The sequence below is a fragment of the Pseudorca crassidens genome, chromosome 2, assembly GCF_039906515.1.
Source record: "Pseudorca crassidens isolate mPseCra1 chromosome 2, mPseCra1.hap1, whole genome shotgun sequence".
Classification (NCBI taxonomy): Eukaryota; Metazoa; Chordata; class Mammalia; order Artiodactyla; family Delphinidae; genus Pseudorca; species Pseudorca crassidens.
The window spans coordinates 83,128,597-83,145,125 of record NC_090297.1 but is presented as its reverse complement, the minus strand read 5'-3'; the positions used below and the strand labels follow the sequence as shown (position 1 = coordinate 83,145,125).

The 16,529-nt window shown below is 48.2% G+C and overlaps 1 protein-coding gene across 3 annotated transcripts in view; it reads right to left on the bottom strand.

The window, feature by feature from the left end:
• Positions 1-16,529, bottom strand: part of SLC44A3 (solute carrier family 44 member 3) — a 94,965-nt gene that overhangs the window by 53,805 nt on the left and 24,631 nt on the right. For all 3 annotated transcript variants that reach the window (XM_067726968.1, XM_067726969.1, XM_067726967.1), the window contains exons 6-9: positions 14,751-14,911; positions 13,003-13,092; positions 11,449-11,573; positions 7,258-7,444 (exon numbers count right to left, since the gene is read on the bottom strand). In XM_067726968.1, coding sequence (XP_067583069.1) covers positions 7,258-7,444; positions 11,449-11,573; positions 13,003-13,092; positions 14,751-14,911 — 563 coding nt within the window. The remainder of the gene's footprint in view (positions 1-7,257; positions 7,445-11,448; positions 11,574-13,002; positions 13,093-14,750; positions 14,912-16,529) is intronic.

Genomic DNA, 16,529 nt, shown 5'->3' with positions numbered 1-16,529 from the left:
CTTACTGTTGTGGCTTCTCCCGTTGCGGAGCACAGGCTCCGGACGCGCAGGCTCAGCGGCCATGGCTCACGGGCCCAGCCGCTCCGTGGCATGTGGGATCTTCCCGGACCGGGGCATGAACCCGTGTCCCCTGCATTGGCAGGCGGACTGTAACCATTGAGCCACCAGGGAAGCCCCCAAACCCTACTTTTTGACTCCCTTTCCTCCTCCAGCTTCCTTTCTATTTCTCTGTTCCTATTTACAGCCAAACTTCTAAGACTGTCTCTTATTCTTTCCAATTCTTTTTTCTCCACCTTTCTCTTAAACGGCTCTAATCCTGATCCAGCCCCCACGCTTCTCTGAAACTGCTTTGTTTCACTTCCATGTTGCTAACTGCAATGGTCAATACTTAGTTCTTACCTGATTTGTCAGCAGCACTTGACACATTGAACCCTTCACCCCAATTCCAGGACAGCACATTTTTCTCCTCCTGCCCACTGGCTGCTCCCATTCAGTTTCCTTTCTTTATTCTTCCTCGTCTCCAAGACCTCTTAACATTGACATGCTCCAACGCACAGTCCTTGAATTTCTTTTCTATCTACACTCATTCAAATCTCATGGTTTTAAATACTATTCATGTGTTCCCCAATTCCCAAAGGAGGTCTATAGCTCGCCCTCTCCAGAAACTTCAGACTCAAACAGCTAACTCCCTACTTGACATCTCCATCCAGCCGTCTAAAAAGCATCTCAATCAACACAACTAAAAAAGAACTTCTGCTCTTCCCCGAAAACGCTCCAAAGTCTTGTCCCATCTCAGCTGATGGCCATCCCATCTTCCAGTTGCTCAAGCTAAAAAACCTCAGTTTTATCCCCAACTCCTCTTTCTTTCACACCCTTCATCTAATATCCGGAAATCCTTCAGAATCTGATATGTCACACCATGTCCATCATTACAACCCTGTTCTAAGCCACCATCACCTCCTCCCTGGAGCACTGCCATGAAAATGTAAGTCAGGTCATGCCACTATGCTGCTTAAAATGCTGTAATGACTTCCCATTTCAGAAACAAAGTAACTACAATGGTCTACAACACCCCAGGATCTGACCCTGTGCTCTCTCTGACACTCACCTGAACCATTCTCTCCCTCGATCAGGTCACTCTCACTGAATGGGCCTCCTTGCTGTGTCCCCAGCACCTCTCCCTCTTGCGGTTCCCTTTGCCTAGAACATTTTCCCTTCCTTTGCTTAGTCTCATGGCTCTGCCCTCACTCCCTTCAAATGTTTGCTCACAAATTATCTTCTCAACAAGGCCCTCCCCAGTCACTCAATTCAAAATTGGACCCCCCTCCTTAAGCATTTCCTATTACTCTTCTCTGCTTTATTTTTCTCCTTACCACTTATCAACTTTTAATATACTATAAGATTCACGTACTCATTTAATGCCAGTCTTCCTCTAGCTTCCAAACTAGAAGGAGAGCTGTATCTCCAGCATCTGTAACAGGGTCTGATATAATAAATATTCAATAAGTATTTGTTGAATGAACGACTGTATGAATGAATGAACCAACCTTCCTCAAGTAATACATCCTATCATAGAGATTTGAGACAACTTTCTAGAAGTCTTCCTAGAGATCATCATTATATCCTGGAGGAAATGCATCATGCAGCTAGCTATAAGTCTGGGTATTACAAGCAAGTTTTAAAGCATTTTGAAAGACTGAGGTGATACTGATATCATATTAATGATCAATGTAAATGGCAGTTTCTCAAGGGAGGCAGTCCAGTTGGTTGGGATAATTTCCCAAAGGATGCAGGCCCGACTTAAAAGGGTTCCGTATTCTGGCACATTCTGTGCACTTGGCCTCGTCCAGCAAACGGGCTCAGTGTTCTGCTGACACCCATCCTGCCTGTGCCTCCTGCTGGTTCAGCTTCTGCTCTGACAGCACGAGGGTTAGGGAAAAAGAGAAGAAAATCTCACTGACAGCGCACCTGTGGTTCACCTAGTTCCTTCTGTGTATACATCTCATTTAACACAACATTGATGTGAATTCACTTCCTGACTCAGCACACACGTAACTGAACTCACTCAAGGGCTGTGCACTGACCGCAGAGACAGAAAGAAAGAGACACAGTCCAGGCCCTCCAGATGTTCATTCTCTTGAGGGAAGACAACACACAAGTCATTATCTTGCATTATTGTTTTTTATAGACCTTATCACTACCTGACATAATCTATCTACTTATTTATGCTCTCTTTCCCCACTCACTAGTACCTTTATCTGGTTCACCGCTGTATCTCAGTACCCAAGCCACATAGCAGGCATTTGAGCAATATCCGTTGAAAGAATGAAGAATATAAAAAATGCAGGGAAAAACGAAGAAGAAATATCTAAGTATGCCTGGGCAATTTATCGGAGATTTTCCAAGAAATATATTACTCAAAACAAATCTTGGATAATGACTAGTTTTCCATGAAGTTTGGGGGAAAAAGTTGGGGTGAAAGTTAGGAAGAGGAGCAGATTCTAGACAAAGACCACAGCAGGTGCAAAGGCACCGAGATGTTCACAGAGATTGTTTCCCCTCACATTTCCCCACAGGGACCATAAACTTCTGAAAAGCAGGGGCTGTTTTAAATTTCTCCTGAGCAATCTCCCTTCCCCCTGTTCCTAGGACAGGATTGGGCCACTAGGAAACTTTTGTGAAATAACTTTAATCATCTTCTAGATCTCTGATAACTTAAAAAAGGACAATTTTCTTTGAGACTGTGTTCTCAAATATAACAGGCAGAGCAGAGAATAAACCACAAAGCTGAAGCGAGTGCTAGACATTGTCTAGTTGACATTAGTTCCTAATATAAGGAACACATACTGTCCCTTATCTGCAGAGCAAAGCTCTTGTCCCATCTCAGCCTCCTAACATCATTATGAGGCAGCCTGGGGAAAGCACCATTTTTCCACTGTATAAAAGGAAAACATGAAGCCCAGAGGATTAACGTACAAGGAAGGCCGGAGCCATCCTGGATCCCAGGTCCCTTGACTGGAGACCCTCTGTCTGACCTTGCTGCCTCCTTTCCAAGCATGGTCCTTTGCCTTTAAACACGCTGAGCACATCCCTGCGATGACCTCTTCTAACTGCAGTACCACTGCGAGAGAAAGCCCCCCCTTCCCCAAATGGGCCTCCTTCTTCTACTGTTCCGACTGTGGGGCATCCTGACCACCTTACGGTAACTGGGGGTCATCAGATCAACTGGGCTCTTTCCAACCTGCCAACTGCACCTACTGGATTCCCAAGGTTATTTCCGTTTTCCTGTAACTACTATTTTCACTGGATTTAGTAGTCACTGTCACATTGCTGGTGGCAGACAAGTCCCAACTGACTCGTTACCATCATTACTGAGGGCCTGGTTATGCTCCACTGAAACAATCCTCAAACAAGCCAGAGTTTGTCAACTAGTTAAGAGACTGATTGACAGTCACTAGAGAAACAGCTCATCAAAAAAATGGCAAAAAATGATCAACCTAAAGTTCACTTTTTCTGCATTTTCTTTTCTTTTTTACACATTAAAATATTAACTCATTCAATCATCTGACACAATAAAAGTCTTACAGTATTTACCCACTGAGGACACCCCACAGCATTGGGAACATTGGGTGGAGACTGAAGAGAGAGCCTGAGGGTCCTGGGACTTCCTGAGGGACATGAAATGAGAGAGTCAGGTGCTGTGCAGGCATCTCTCACCACCCGGATCACCTGGGCACCTGCTGAAGATCAAAACAAGCAGCAGATGACCTGCCCAGGCGCAGAGCCCATCGTCCGGGCCCTGCATGAAAAGGCCTTTGAAGTCAAAGGGAGTTCTGTGCACCTGGGTCAGCCCACAGGTGAGTGGAAAGAAGAGGCAGGTGGCCTAAGGGGACGGCGGGTCTGGTCTCTATGACGCCCAGCCCCGGGGAAGGGGGAAGGCAGTCGCTCTGTGCGCCACCCTCTCCTGTGAAGCGGAACATCACCTGCCCACAGACCCCTACAGTAGGTCCTGGGCACCCGGCTTCCTCTTCTTGCCCTTCAACTCCTCTCACTTTTGCTCATTTTGCTCCTTCCACAGATAGAGAAGGGCTGTGCTTTAATATGTGACGCTCTGATGTGCTGCCTTCGGCCCTACAGAGCAGCCCATCCTCTCCCGGCCCCTCCTCTCAGTCCTGTGGCCCAGGCCCTGGGCCCAGCTGGGGCCGAAGTGGGGGAACTGAAGGACAGCCCTACTAGCAGCTCACCCCCAAGCTGGCCCTGGGGCGTGTTCCTTCCAGCTATATCCCCAACTCCCAGGACCAGCTCTCGCCTTGTCCCCTGTGAGCAGGCTCCCTCCTGAGCTTGGACATGACCCCACTAAATCCCCTTTGCCTTTTTATGTACTTTCCGATCTTCTGGTAATTTCCAGCCCATCCTCTGAGAAGCCTTCCCTGACTCGCAAAGGGGGTTGGAGCCTCACCGTGGTGCTCCACAGCTCCCCAAATGTCTCCTCTTGCGATGCTCATCGGCCTTTGCCATCCACACCGTGGGGAGAGGTCACCACTCTTCCCCAGCGCCTTGCCAGGGCCTCGTCCCCCCAGTGCTCACCTAACGTCTGTGCATTAAAGAACGAAAGAACGTGTCCTGCTCCAAATCATTGAGGGTTTAACCACAGAGACAATTCCCTTCACTCAGACTCAGAGCCCATAACGACAGCGGGGCGGGCAGCTGTACCCTGGAGGCTGGAGTAGCAAGGTCCCTCCCTGGTCCTGAGCTGTACTTCCCAGGGCCTCACCTCTCCTCTGTGATTCTTTTTTTTTTTTGCGGTACGCGGGCCTCTCACTGTTGTGGCCTCTCCCGTTGCGGAGCACAGGCTCCGGACGCGCAGGCTCAGCGGCCATGGCTCACAGGCCCAGCTGCTCCGCGGCATGTGGGATCTTCCCGGACCGGGGCACGAACCCACGTCCCCTGCATCGGCAGGAGGACTCTCAACCACGGCACCACCAGGGAAGCCCTCCTCTGTGATTCTTTAGGGCGAGGGCCCAGCACCACAGTCCACCACCAGGGCGTCAAGCCCTGCCACCTCCTGCCACACCTCACTCCCAGCCTGATCTGGTTTTAGCTTCTGGCCCTGTCATGTTGCCCTCTGGCCACAGGTCCCAAACACCACATTACAGGCACAGCTTGCATTCACCAGCCAGCTGCTGTGGTCACAATACTGCTTCAACTTGAACAGACAAACCTGAGGAGGTCTAATTTGATCTCCTAGCTTTGTATCCCAGACACAAGGGACATGCGACGTAGTGGAAAGAGCACAGGCTCTGTTCTAGAGCTCTGGCGTCAGTAAGAGCCATCACACTTTCTAGCTGGACCTTCAGCAAATTGCTTTCTCAGAACCTCAGTTTTCTTGCCTGTAACTTGAACATAACAACACAGGCATCGAAAGGGGGTTGCGACACTTAAAGGAGAGAACATAAGACAGCACCTAGTGCAGAGCTTAGAATTTGGGAAATTTTCAATAAACGCTTGCTTTCCTGGAGGCACTGAAGCCATTGCTTCCCTTTCCGCCAGGACTAAGACCACATCAAGGGAATGAGCTGGAAGATGTTTGTTCAGTGTTGCCCTAGTTAAAACTTCCAACTGTCCTGCAATTTCTGTTCTTTCATCTTTTCTTGGTAACAGAACCTCTTATTTTTAGGCTGTGCATGGCCGCCACCAACGAAATGACATTTCCTGTCCCCCCTTGCACAGAGGAGTTGCCATGTAACTGCGATTTGGCCAATGGGTGTAGGTGGAAGTGTTGTCATGACTTCCCTGCTACCTTCCTCACAGCCCAATAAGACGGGGTGGTTGGAACTCGAGTGTCTATTTCAGCTCTGAGCTGGAAGCAAGTGGTAGGCTGTGCAACAAGAAAAAAGGTGCGTGGGTCTGTGACCTCCGGCAGCCCATGCTGGCATGGGGTCTCCTCCCGTGGGCTTCATTTACATGAGAGAGGAATTGCCCGTCATCTTGTTTAAGCCACTGTTTTGAGGTTTCTGTCACTCTCACACAAAACTCATCCTGATTGATTACTCTCCTGTAATCAATTTGAACAAGGTTCCCTGCTGGATAATTTTCGGAAGGGCATTGCAGGCCTTCAGCAAGCTTCCAGAGACCCCCGCCAGAAGAGACTGCCCCTAGAGCATCTCTAAGCTGGAAACATGGGCTTTCAAGGGCTTGGACCTCCCGAGAGCTGGCTGCCCATCTTGAAGTAATCTCCATGGGGGCAGTTGACTCCAGAAGAGAGGTAAGAGAACCTAGTTTACTAAGAATCTACTACATGTAGTTATTCCTACATATACAACTGGAGCCTACAGGGAACAGAATAAACTTGATAAACATTAAGAAATTATGTTAGCCTGTTGCTTTGACATCTGCTGTGGTTCTTATCTGCCTGGTGAAAGTCTCCAAAAGCAACTTACCCTTTGTACTCACATCGGAGTATGAGTTTGGGCCTTAACTAAATCAAATGGAGGAGTGAGTGAGAGAAGACCTAGAGCAGTATCACTCAAAGTGGGGGCCACAGACTAGTGGTCTGGGCTCACCCTGTATGTGATTAGTCCACAGTGAGATAAGGAGCTCGTGCCAGAAGTTAGGTCAGCTGCATCACGAGGCCTATCGTCTCATTCTGCTCACTTTTTTTTTTTTCACAGCAAGACTTTCTTGATGGAGGAAGTGATGGAGGGATATACATTCTGGCATAAGCTCCTTATCCGGTGTCAGACACCCCTTTGAATAGCACTGTTCTGGAATGTGGTTGCTCTCTTACAGGGATCCAAAAAAACATAACCGTACCACAAACCAAGTGAATCAGAGTCTCCGAGGATGGGGCCCAGGCATCTGTATTTTAGTAAAGCACCACAGCTGATTCTGAGGAATATCTCTGGTGGAAAACCACTGTATAGATATGATAGCAGAATGGAGGGTAGTATTGTCTTCTCAGGAGCAAAGCAATGTGAACATCTGTGCACACTTGCTTTAAACTAAAGCTTGTTCTGAGCACAACGTTTTAACAGGGTCTTTCCTGGGTTCTTTTTTTCACATACTGATACAAAAGAGGAAAAAGAATTTCCTGCTTTTTCTCCCATTACAGAGACCCAGGCACTGTCACTGTTGGCATCAGATGCCTTTAGCTGCATGGGAAGTTCGGTCCTTACAAAAACAGGCCAATGGTTCCAGAATGGTGAGGCCTTCCGTGCACGACTCCAGGGTGACGGACCCCACTCCCACTGCCCTTACCTGCAGTTCCCAGGCTCAGGAGCACGGCCACCCAGGAGACCCAGAAGAAAATGAGGATGGTAAACGTCCACAGTGGCTGGAACAGCAGGAAAGGAGAGCTGCTGATGGCTTTATTTGTGACTCGGAGAAGTTCAACTGTCAATTTTATTCTCTTTCTGAGGACAAAAATCAAGACGAGCAGAACTGCCTGGTGAGAAAGGGGTTAAATTATTCAAAATAATGAAGAACTGAGACGAGCTGAAAACAAACCCTAATATTTTATTGACATCTCAGCAAACAACTCTTTTAAGATAGTTACTCCCTACTTTTATTATAATAGAAGAGCCATATTCTCAAATACTAACTGAGCATCTACTATGTGCTGATACTTATGCTAGATCCTGCTGCTACAACAGTGGACAAGACACAGCCCCTGCTCTAAAGGAGCTTGCAATCTGGTCAGAGAATGAGAGAAAACGAGAATAAGGTCCTCTGGGGTCAGGGAACCGTCTATTTCTTTTTCCCTCCACAGCACCCAATATGCTCAGAGAATGCAGAAGGACTGCAGAAGGTCAAGGGGACACAAGTATGAGGGAAGAGGACAGTGATCGTGCCTCAAAGCAACCTTCTGTGCCTCCTCCTCTGCTGGCTTTGGCCTCCCTGTATATAAATATCATATTAAAGAAACAAACCTCCCTCTGCCCTCACACCGCGGCCCAGCCACCGTCATCTCTCATCTCCTTCACAGGCGAGCTTCTTCAAGTTCTAGTGCACACTAGCCATCTGCACGTCCACACCTGCACTCATCCTTCAGCTGCCTGTAAACCTCTGGACCCCAAGACTCTCCTGAAACTGCTCTCCCCAAGGTCACCTCATCTGACCTCCTGAATGTCAAATCCCACAAACATTCCAGATCTTGTTTGACCTCAGCATGGCGTGTGAATCTCTTGTCCCCTCCTCTTTTCCTAAAACTTTCTCCTTCGACTTCTGTGACTGCTGTTTCCTCTGGCTCTCCTTCTACTTCTTCAGTTGCTATTTCTTGGGATCCTTTGGGTGGCCTCTCCTACTCCTCTGTGGTTTTAGAATCCTTCTTAGATGCTGATAACCTTTAAATAAAAATCTCCAGGGTCCAGTGGTTAGAACTCCACGCTTCCACTGCGAGGGCCACGGGTTTGATCCCTGGTTGGGGAACTAAGATCCTGCAGCCAGTTAAAAAAAAAATCTCCAGCCTCACCTTTCTCTAGGTGCTGGATGAGTAAGCACTTCAGTTACTGACCAGGTGTTGGGTGTCCTACAGTGTGTCAAACTCAACTTGTCCTGAACCAAATTCATTATCTTCATACAAAAACTTATGTCCCCTGGATTCCCTACTCCAGTGGCCCTAATTTTCCTGGACTCTCCAAAAAAAATCAGGCTCCTCTCTTGCATGCTTCCATCTTATCCCATGCTTACCCTACCGCAGCACTCAACATACTCTCCTGTAGATGTTTATTGCCTGCATTTCACATTACATCAAGCTCCTTGAGGGCAGGGCCGTCTGTTACTGCCAAGGACTGGCACAGTCCCAGCGCACAGCACAGTCTCAATCACCTTGGACTCAGTTTCCCGACAGAGCTCTCAATCTCTCCTCTCCTCTCTATTCCCACGTTGATGCCACAGCTCAAGTCTCAACATCTCTCACCCAGACCCCAGTAGCCTCTGTACTACCTTCTGCTTTTAATCCCCTTAGCCCCCTACCCTTGCCTCAATCCCTCCTCCAACCCAAGCTAAAGGGATCTTTGTAAAAGGTAGAGTCAAGGATATCATCTCCCTGCTCAAAATCCTTCAACATCTCCCCAAAGCTCCTGGATAAAGATCGAAATCATCATCACTGTAAATCAGGATCTTCCTGGCATGGTCCCTTCCTGTCGAGAGAACTTTCTGCAGGCTCCTCTCTTGTCTCTGTGACCCCTCCCATGCTACTCCCTTGGCCTAAGATGCCCTTCCTCTTCCAGCTGGGCTTGGGCATTGCTGCCCTCAGGGACCTCATAATCAAGTGGAGGAAAGTCAGAGGGCAGTGGGATAAAACTGTGCAAAACTGCTCCAGGGGTTGGGAACAGGGCCTCCTGCCGTAGCTGTGGGGACTGGCCTGAGGAGCCAGGGAAGATGCCCGGAGGAGACGGTAGGAATTTCCATCTCTGTGTCCTCAATGCCTAGCACAACCAACAAGGAAGAGGGACATTTTTTGTTGTTATCGTTTTTTACTAAAAATTTTAATGAGGCAAAATGATACAATCTTTAGGCAAATAAACTTGGCTTCTAGCTCCTGAGTGGAATGGTAAAATGTGTGTGTTTAAATGTGTGTGTCTTTCAACTATATTATATATATATATAAAATGCTCCCCTCACGTTCAAAGTACACCAGGATATTGACCACAAGTGATGAGTTAACTCTAACCCGTCACTTCCCCAGTCTCAAGGGAGATCAGCATTACCCACTGGGGATGGTGCTAGGGGTGCTGGCTGGGCGGGGTGGACAGCAGAGCTGACTCACCACAGGGGTCAAGCCTCAACTTCACCCTTCTGGGCTCTAAGATGCACCCCTAGGCTGGCACACTGAGGCGAGCATTCGATGCCATTCATCCCATTTTCTTCATCGCTGCTAGTGGTTTTATTGAAACCACTGAAATAATATTCCTAGGCAGCCCCCCTCATAGGCCGCCATCGCTCCCCGTGTACCACGTCATGGCGTTGCTAGCCCTGTAATTCGTCTCATCGTGGGGCGTGTGCTACCTTCGTGTTGTGTCTTGCCAGGTCCATTGCTTAGTGCAGGGCCCTGGGCGTAACAGGCGCTCAGTGAACGGTGACGGTGACGAAGAAGCTAGGGCTCTTATGAGAACAGCTCCTCAGCAGCAGTCCTTGGTAGACTGAGCGGCAGTGACACGTGTGTTAAATGAACGGTGTGCGAGCCGCGGTGCGCTTCCTCACTCTGCTCTCACGGTCTGCCCTTTCCCTAGCCTTTCGCTTGGTGAAAAGCATTCCCCCGACCCTGGCATCGGGCGGCCATTAATGGCTCAGTGTGTGAAGACAAAGGGAGCCCTGTGGAGGGCTGGGGGTGGGGGAAGGGGAGAAGCAAGCTCTCCCGGCTCCCAGCCCTTCTCCTCCCTGGCCCTAGTGCCAACAGCCCAGCACGCGGCCTCGGGTGCGGGGGGCCTTTCTTCTCCAGCCTCCTGCACATGCCCTGGCTCAGCTCCGGGCCTGGTCCCGGGACGAACCAGGAGCTTTGCTTTATCGGATACTTGCTCACTGAGATGCAGTTCACGTGACAAACGCAAACCTGACACCTCACTAGAAAGGAGAAAACGGGAAGCCTGTACCAAACATGAGAACCGAAGGATCCCCGTAGAGGAGAGAGCTGAGCTGGTGGGAGAATCTGCCCTTGCTGAAAGATTTAATGGGCGTGTGGAAACCCCGGCTGCCATGCCTGCGTGAAACAGTTAGCAAGCAACACACCAAAGGATGCCCGTGGGCCACCTGAAATCAGTTCCCGACCCTTTCCGGGACCCTATGATTCCAGAACTGCTATCAGCACCCGGGGAGGGCCCAGAATGATTTTCAGTTGCCAACCACCCTCCCCCAACAACCAGGATCTCCAGGCTCAATGCTCTCTGTTTGCCTGCTCTCAACTAGGGAATTCACCAAGGAGGCGGCGGTTCTCTCAAACCAACTTAGCCTAGCAGCCGCACGTCTGGAAACAAAGGGCTCTCTGTGTTCAAGGGCAGTGCGAGTTGTCACAGCCTTGAGAGCAGAGCATCCACTGGCTAGAGGGGTGGCAACTCTCCGCAAACCAGGAAATGGGAACTGTTGTATGTCTGGCTCCCTCTCCGCGCTGCGGCATCCCCCCTATAGCCACCTGTGGGTGCAAGCGGTTCTACTGTGTTCAAGGGTAATGAGTCAGCAAGGGTAACGAACCAACCTCTGAGATGGCGGACGTGACGGAACGAAGTCAGAGCGTTTACTCATCTTTTTTAAGGCTGCAATGCATTCCTATGTAGGTATCTCAAATAAAACACAAAGGCACTAGACGTGTGTGTACACTCACTACACTAACATGTATATACATTCTGCAGTGAAAGAAAACAAGTGCTCGTTGCTTTTTGGTTAAAATCTAATTATTTGGATTTCAGAGTTCTGCCTGGCTACTTGACCTACTGCTGGAAGGGTGCTTCTTACCGTGATAACTGTAGACACAACAGCAAACCCCAGCAAACACTTCATGTTCTCCCTTTCTGTGTCCAATTCTGTGCTGAGGTCATTAGTGTAGTCATAATACAGCCACCATAAGACACCACAGACAACTGGAAAGCAAAACACCAGCAGAACTCAGCGCGCATGCCATGAGGTAAGCACCCGCCCCTCCCTTCACACCAGGCGGCCCTGCTCAGGCAGTGGGTCCCAAACCCCTGGGGCTTTGCAGGCACTGACCGGCCCTCTGAAGCAGCTGGATGGGGCCAGCTGAGGACCTGCCAGACCTGGGGTGGCTGCCTGTCTCTGGGAGATGCAGGGAGGTAACTCCGGAACACAGATGTGTCCTGTCAGCCTAGCCCATGGGTGGGGCTGGGTGTGAGCAGGGAGGAAACCACACTGACGGGATGGTGAGAGGAACAATATTAGAGTCTAAAGTCTAAAATTTCCAAGTGAGCTCTGCGGGTGAAAACTCCAGGGGCAGCCTGGATATTGGCTTGGCACCTACAAAACTGGGCGGACGCCTCGACATTGCACATGCTCTGCATTTAGGTACTCAGTACCACCTGCAGCGCATCCACAGCGACGACAGGGAGGTCACAGTCGTCTTTCCTAGCCGTAGGTGGGGAAGGCACCCTCACAAGCCACAGTGCGTGTCCTCCAGCACCTGCACGCTGGGCACCTGTGAGCTGCAGAACTGACTGTTTAGGGGATGAAACTCCTACGGTCATGCCAATTATTAAAAATTAAAATATCCTATACTCGTTTGGAAACAGCTGCTGCCTTGAGCTCCCTGCATGCCTCTGCCCCTCGGACCTTCTTCCCCGACATCTTCTGGGTGGATCCAGGATCCAGCACTGAAAAGGAAAACAGTGGGCACCGGGCAGGGTCTCCAGGACCCTGCCCCAGCTCAGGGCCTGCGTCTCTTCAGATTGGCCGGAGCCTTTGCACGACAATGTGGGTACCCACAGGTGATGTGAAAATTCAGAAGACATCCTTTAAAGCAACGGTCCCCAACCTTTTTGGCACCAGGGACCGGTTTTGTGGAAGACACTTTTTCCACGCACAGGGTGGGAGGTGGGGGGATGGTTCAGGCCATAATGCGAGCGATGTGGGGGGGGATGGAGAGCGGCAGATGAAGCTTCGCTCCATCGCCTCCTGCTGTGCAGCCCGGTTCCTAACAGGCCTCGGACCGGGGGTTGGGGACCTCTGCTTTAAAGGGCTTCCAACAGGCATTGGAACTGACTTTTAATGGTGTGGAAACCACTACCACTCACCTGGCCAGCTCATCTGAGAGGCGGCACAGTGCAGAAGAGACAGAAGGCTGAGCAGGAACTCTGCTGTGATCTGTGAGACAGAAGCAATCCTGTGGTCCTCCCTGACCTCTCTGGGCCTGGGTCTCCTCATATGTAACATGAGGGAGTTGGACGAGAGACTCTCTAAGACCCCATGTAGCTCAGCAATGCCAGCTTTTAAGTTCTACACTTAATGGAAAGGCTTTTCATTTAATCAAGAAGAAATCAATCAAGTGGAAATACTTACACAGCAATCCCAAAACAACCAGTGCAATGAAAATGTGAACCAGAAGGGTGGTGATGAATCGGAAGGTGAACATCATGGCCAAAGACAAGGCTAGAAAATTAAGCAAAACATATAAATTCTAACAAGCACCAAGGCATGAGGGGGATGATGATGGGGCTGGAATGCCTAAACCTTCCAAAAGAGTGAGGGCTGAGGACTTCCTTCAATCTCTAGATATCTTGGACATCTACCAAACAAAAAAACAAGACACACCCAGGCCCCTCTCTGAAGCATACACAAGTTAGGTCTGTGACAGTGCCACTTCCTGAAGGTGCTAGCATTCTTCTTGACTTAAAAAAAATTTCTTTTAAAGCAGGTATTATTCCCAAAAACCCCTAAACTTTCTTTTTTTCTTTTAAGTCCAAACGAACCATCTAAAATTTTTTATCAAACTTAACTCTTTTGATTTCATAACTTACCTAAAGTTCTAATTTTGTGTTCTCAGATACTCTCATTAAATATGAAAGATGAATGCCTTTAAAAATGAAAAATTTAAGATTATAAGATGTATGTATAAAAATCGGCACATCAGTTTCCAGTTCGGGGGTTTTTAAGCCTATGAATTTATTCTAAGTACTTCAGTGAATTTATAAATACTATATTACTTTTTTTTCTAAACAACAATTCAAGATTACATATAGATATTTGGGTATAGTGGTTAAGAACATAGGTTTAGAATCAGATAGGTCGGGGCTGAGTCTCAGCTCTGCACCTCTGCTTGGCCAAGCCTCAGAACTCTCTAAGCCTCAGCTTCCTCTCCTGCAAATGGTGATAGGGTTCTGATGAGGTTTAATGTGTTAACAGCAAGCAGGATGTCTGGCCCATCTGGGTCATAAGAAGTCTGGAAGTTACATAACGGTGGCTAGTTAAGCATCCCCAAGCATTCAGGAATTAGTAACCTTTAGGTAATGAAATTATGGAAAACTCAATTTGTAAACTGGCAAAATTATGTTAATGGCTGATCAAAGAGTTTCTTTCAACCTTCCAAGGTTGGGAGGCAGCCGCTGTAAATAACGGGGTAAATAAGAGGCCACTACTATTGCCTACAGCAGCAGAGAGAACTAATTCGTTCAAAGAGAAGGTCGACTCTTAAAGGAGCTCATCGAGCTGAAATAGCAAATGGGAAGTCCAATGGTGATGAGCGCCTGGGGGGCTGCTTCCAGAAAGGCCGGGAAAAGGCATGGTCTGGCTCAAGACCTTGACCCTCCTACAACCCAGCAGGCCTGTTCCTAGGAGGAGCTGGATACATCAGGCCAATGCCCTCTGATGCTATGCCCTCTATGCTATATGCAGTGATGCACACACCTCCTTCCCTTGCTCACCAAGCAGCCTTGTGATCGGGCTTGCCTAGGGGAAGAGGGCACACGGGCCAGAGGACGTGCGTTCCTGGTACTTATCATGGCCAGTTCACAAAGTGGCAATCTGCTCTGCACATCCATCCTTATGCAGAGCTGAGGGGCAGGCCCTGGAACGCGGTCACTCTCTAAGGCAGCCCCACCTACTGAGGCCTCGGGGCAGAGAGCCAGCTGGCCTCTCCCCAGTCTTACTGCCCCCTGCTCCACTTGAACCTGAAACACTGAAAATAACTACAAAGAAAATATATGAAGTTTTATATTTAAGTCAAGAGGCTAATTTCCATTGTACAACATATATAAGTGCTAGAAACTTTGGTATAAATAGTCACTGAAATAAAATTAATTGAAAATTACCGAAGGCGAGGACACAGAGACCGAGGATTGTGTCTCTTCCTGACATTATTCCACTTAGAATTCGATGGAGGGCGTCAACATCATTGATCAAAACAGATGCAAACAGGGAATAACACTCAGGAGTTTGAGGGATGCATCGATTAAACAAGGGAAAAGACTTGCTAAAAAATAAAAGAATAAGTGGCAAAGATGTTTACTTAATTACTTATCTTAAAAAAAGATGTTTATTTAAAATTCTCAGCAACCAAAATGTATAAGATCTACAATAATAAAAAGAAGTTTAACATCTTGTTTGCAGTCTACACCTTACAAAGCCAGGCATCTGTGCTGCCACAGTGTTCAGCTGATGCCCGGATGGGAAACTGATTATGGAGACCCGTAGACACCAGGAACCTCATCTTGGGGAGTGACATTGCTGACTCTCATGTCTTGGCCCTTCCTGGATAACAAACTACCAACTCCAACGCCAAGAATCACCTTTCTTTTAGGAACTATTAGAGATAAGGACTGGCTCAATCAAAAGCTGTACTAATGAAACCACCAGCTTTATTTCTATCCTCTTTAAGAAGACGTAAAAGCCTTGAGAGTTTTGTTACAAACAGAGTGAGTGCTTAATAAATGAGTGATAAATGTATGAACGAAGCTGTGGTTGATAACTGCCTTGGGTAGATGAAAAAGCTGACCTCTTTTGGGGCCCTTCCTGAAATGGAAAAATGCCCAGGAATGTTCATCCTAATGAATCTTAATGAGGCCACACATACCTTCACAGCATCCTGCTCTTCTTTCCTTCTGTGGGCCCCAAACAGTGGAAATAATCCTGATCCAAGAAGTGCTAAATTACCCGACAAGTTGCTAAAACATTAGGCGGTCGCCAACATCGCATTGCCATGAAGGCAAAATGCCTTCTGAAACCCCAGGGAAGCTCAACACAGAACATACAGCAGGATCTTTCTCAGGAGTCACAACAGTATGTGAGAGTTCCCGAGTCGCTGAATGGTGATTTAAGAGAACAGTAATACAACCGAGCCGTTGTTTTTTTTTACATTAAAAATTTTGCAAGGGTGATACATTCACACATTTCAGATTCCAAAAGGTGCAATAGGATAAACTGTGAGTAACTGCACTTTCTTCTCCTTGGGCCACGGAAATACATTTCCTCACAGGCGACCGTTGTTTTGGTTTCTTGTATATCATTCTAGAGACGTTTTTAGCATACACGAATGTAACAGGAAATTTAAATAGGAGTCTGCTGCTGGGGCTCAAAGAAAATAAAAATTATATCCCCAAATGAGATGCCAGACCCCACCAAGCAGGGCTTGTCAAAAGACAGGTAGGAGAAAACTGGTTATTCTCTTAAACCTTCACCCACACTGAATATAAGAGTGTTGGAAGTTGGAGATTAGAAGAGCATTTTATAAAATAAACTTTTAATTTTGGAATAACTTTAGTGTTACTGAAAAATTGCAAACACGGTACAGAGAGTTTCCATGGACCTTCACTCACCTCCACCTAATGTTAACATCTGACATAATAGCCACAGTACATTTGTGAAAATTAAGAAATCAACATTGGTGGGCTTCCCTGGTGGCGCAGTGGTTGAGAGTCTGCCTGCCGATGCAGGGGACGCGGGTTCGTGCCCCTGTCCGGGAGGATCCCACATGCCGCGGAGCCGCTGGGCCCGTGAGCCATGGCCGCTGGGCCTGCACGTCCGGAGCCTGTGCTCCGCAACGGGAGAGGCCACAGCAGTGAGAGGCCCGCGTACTGCTAAAAACAAAACAA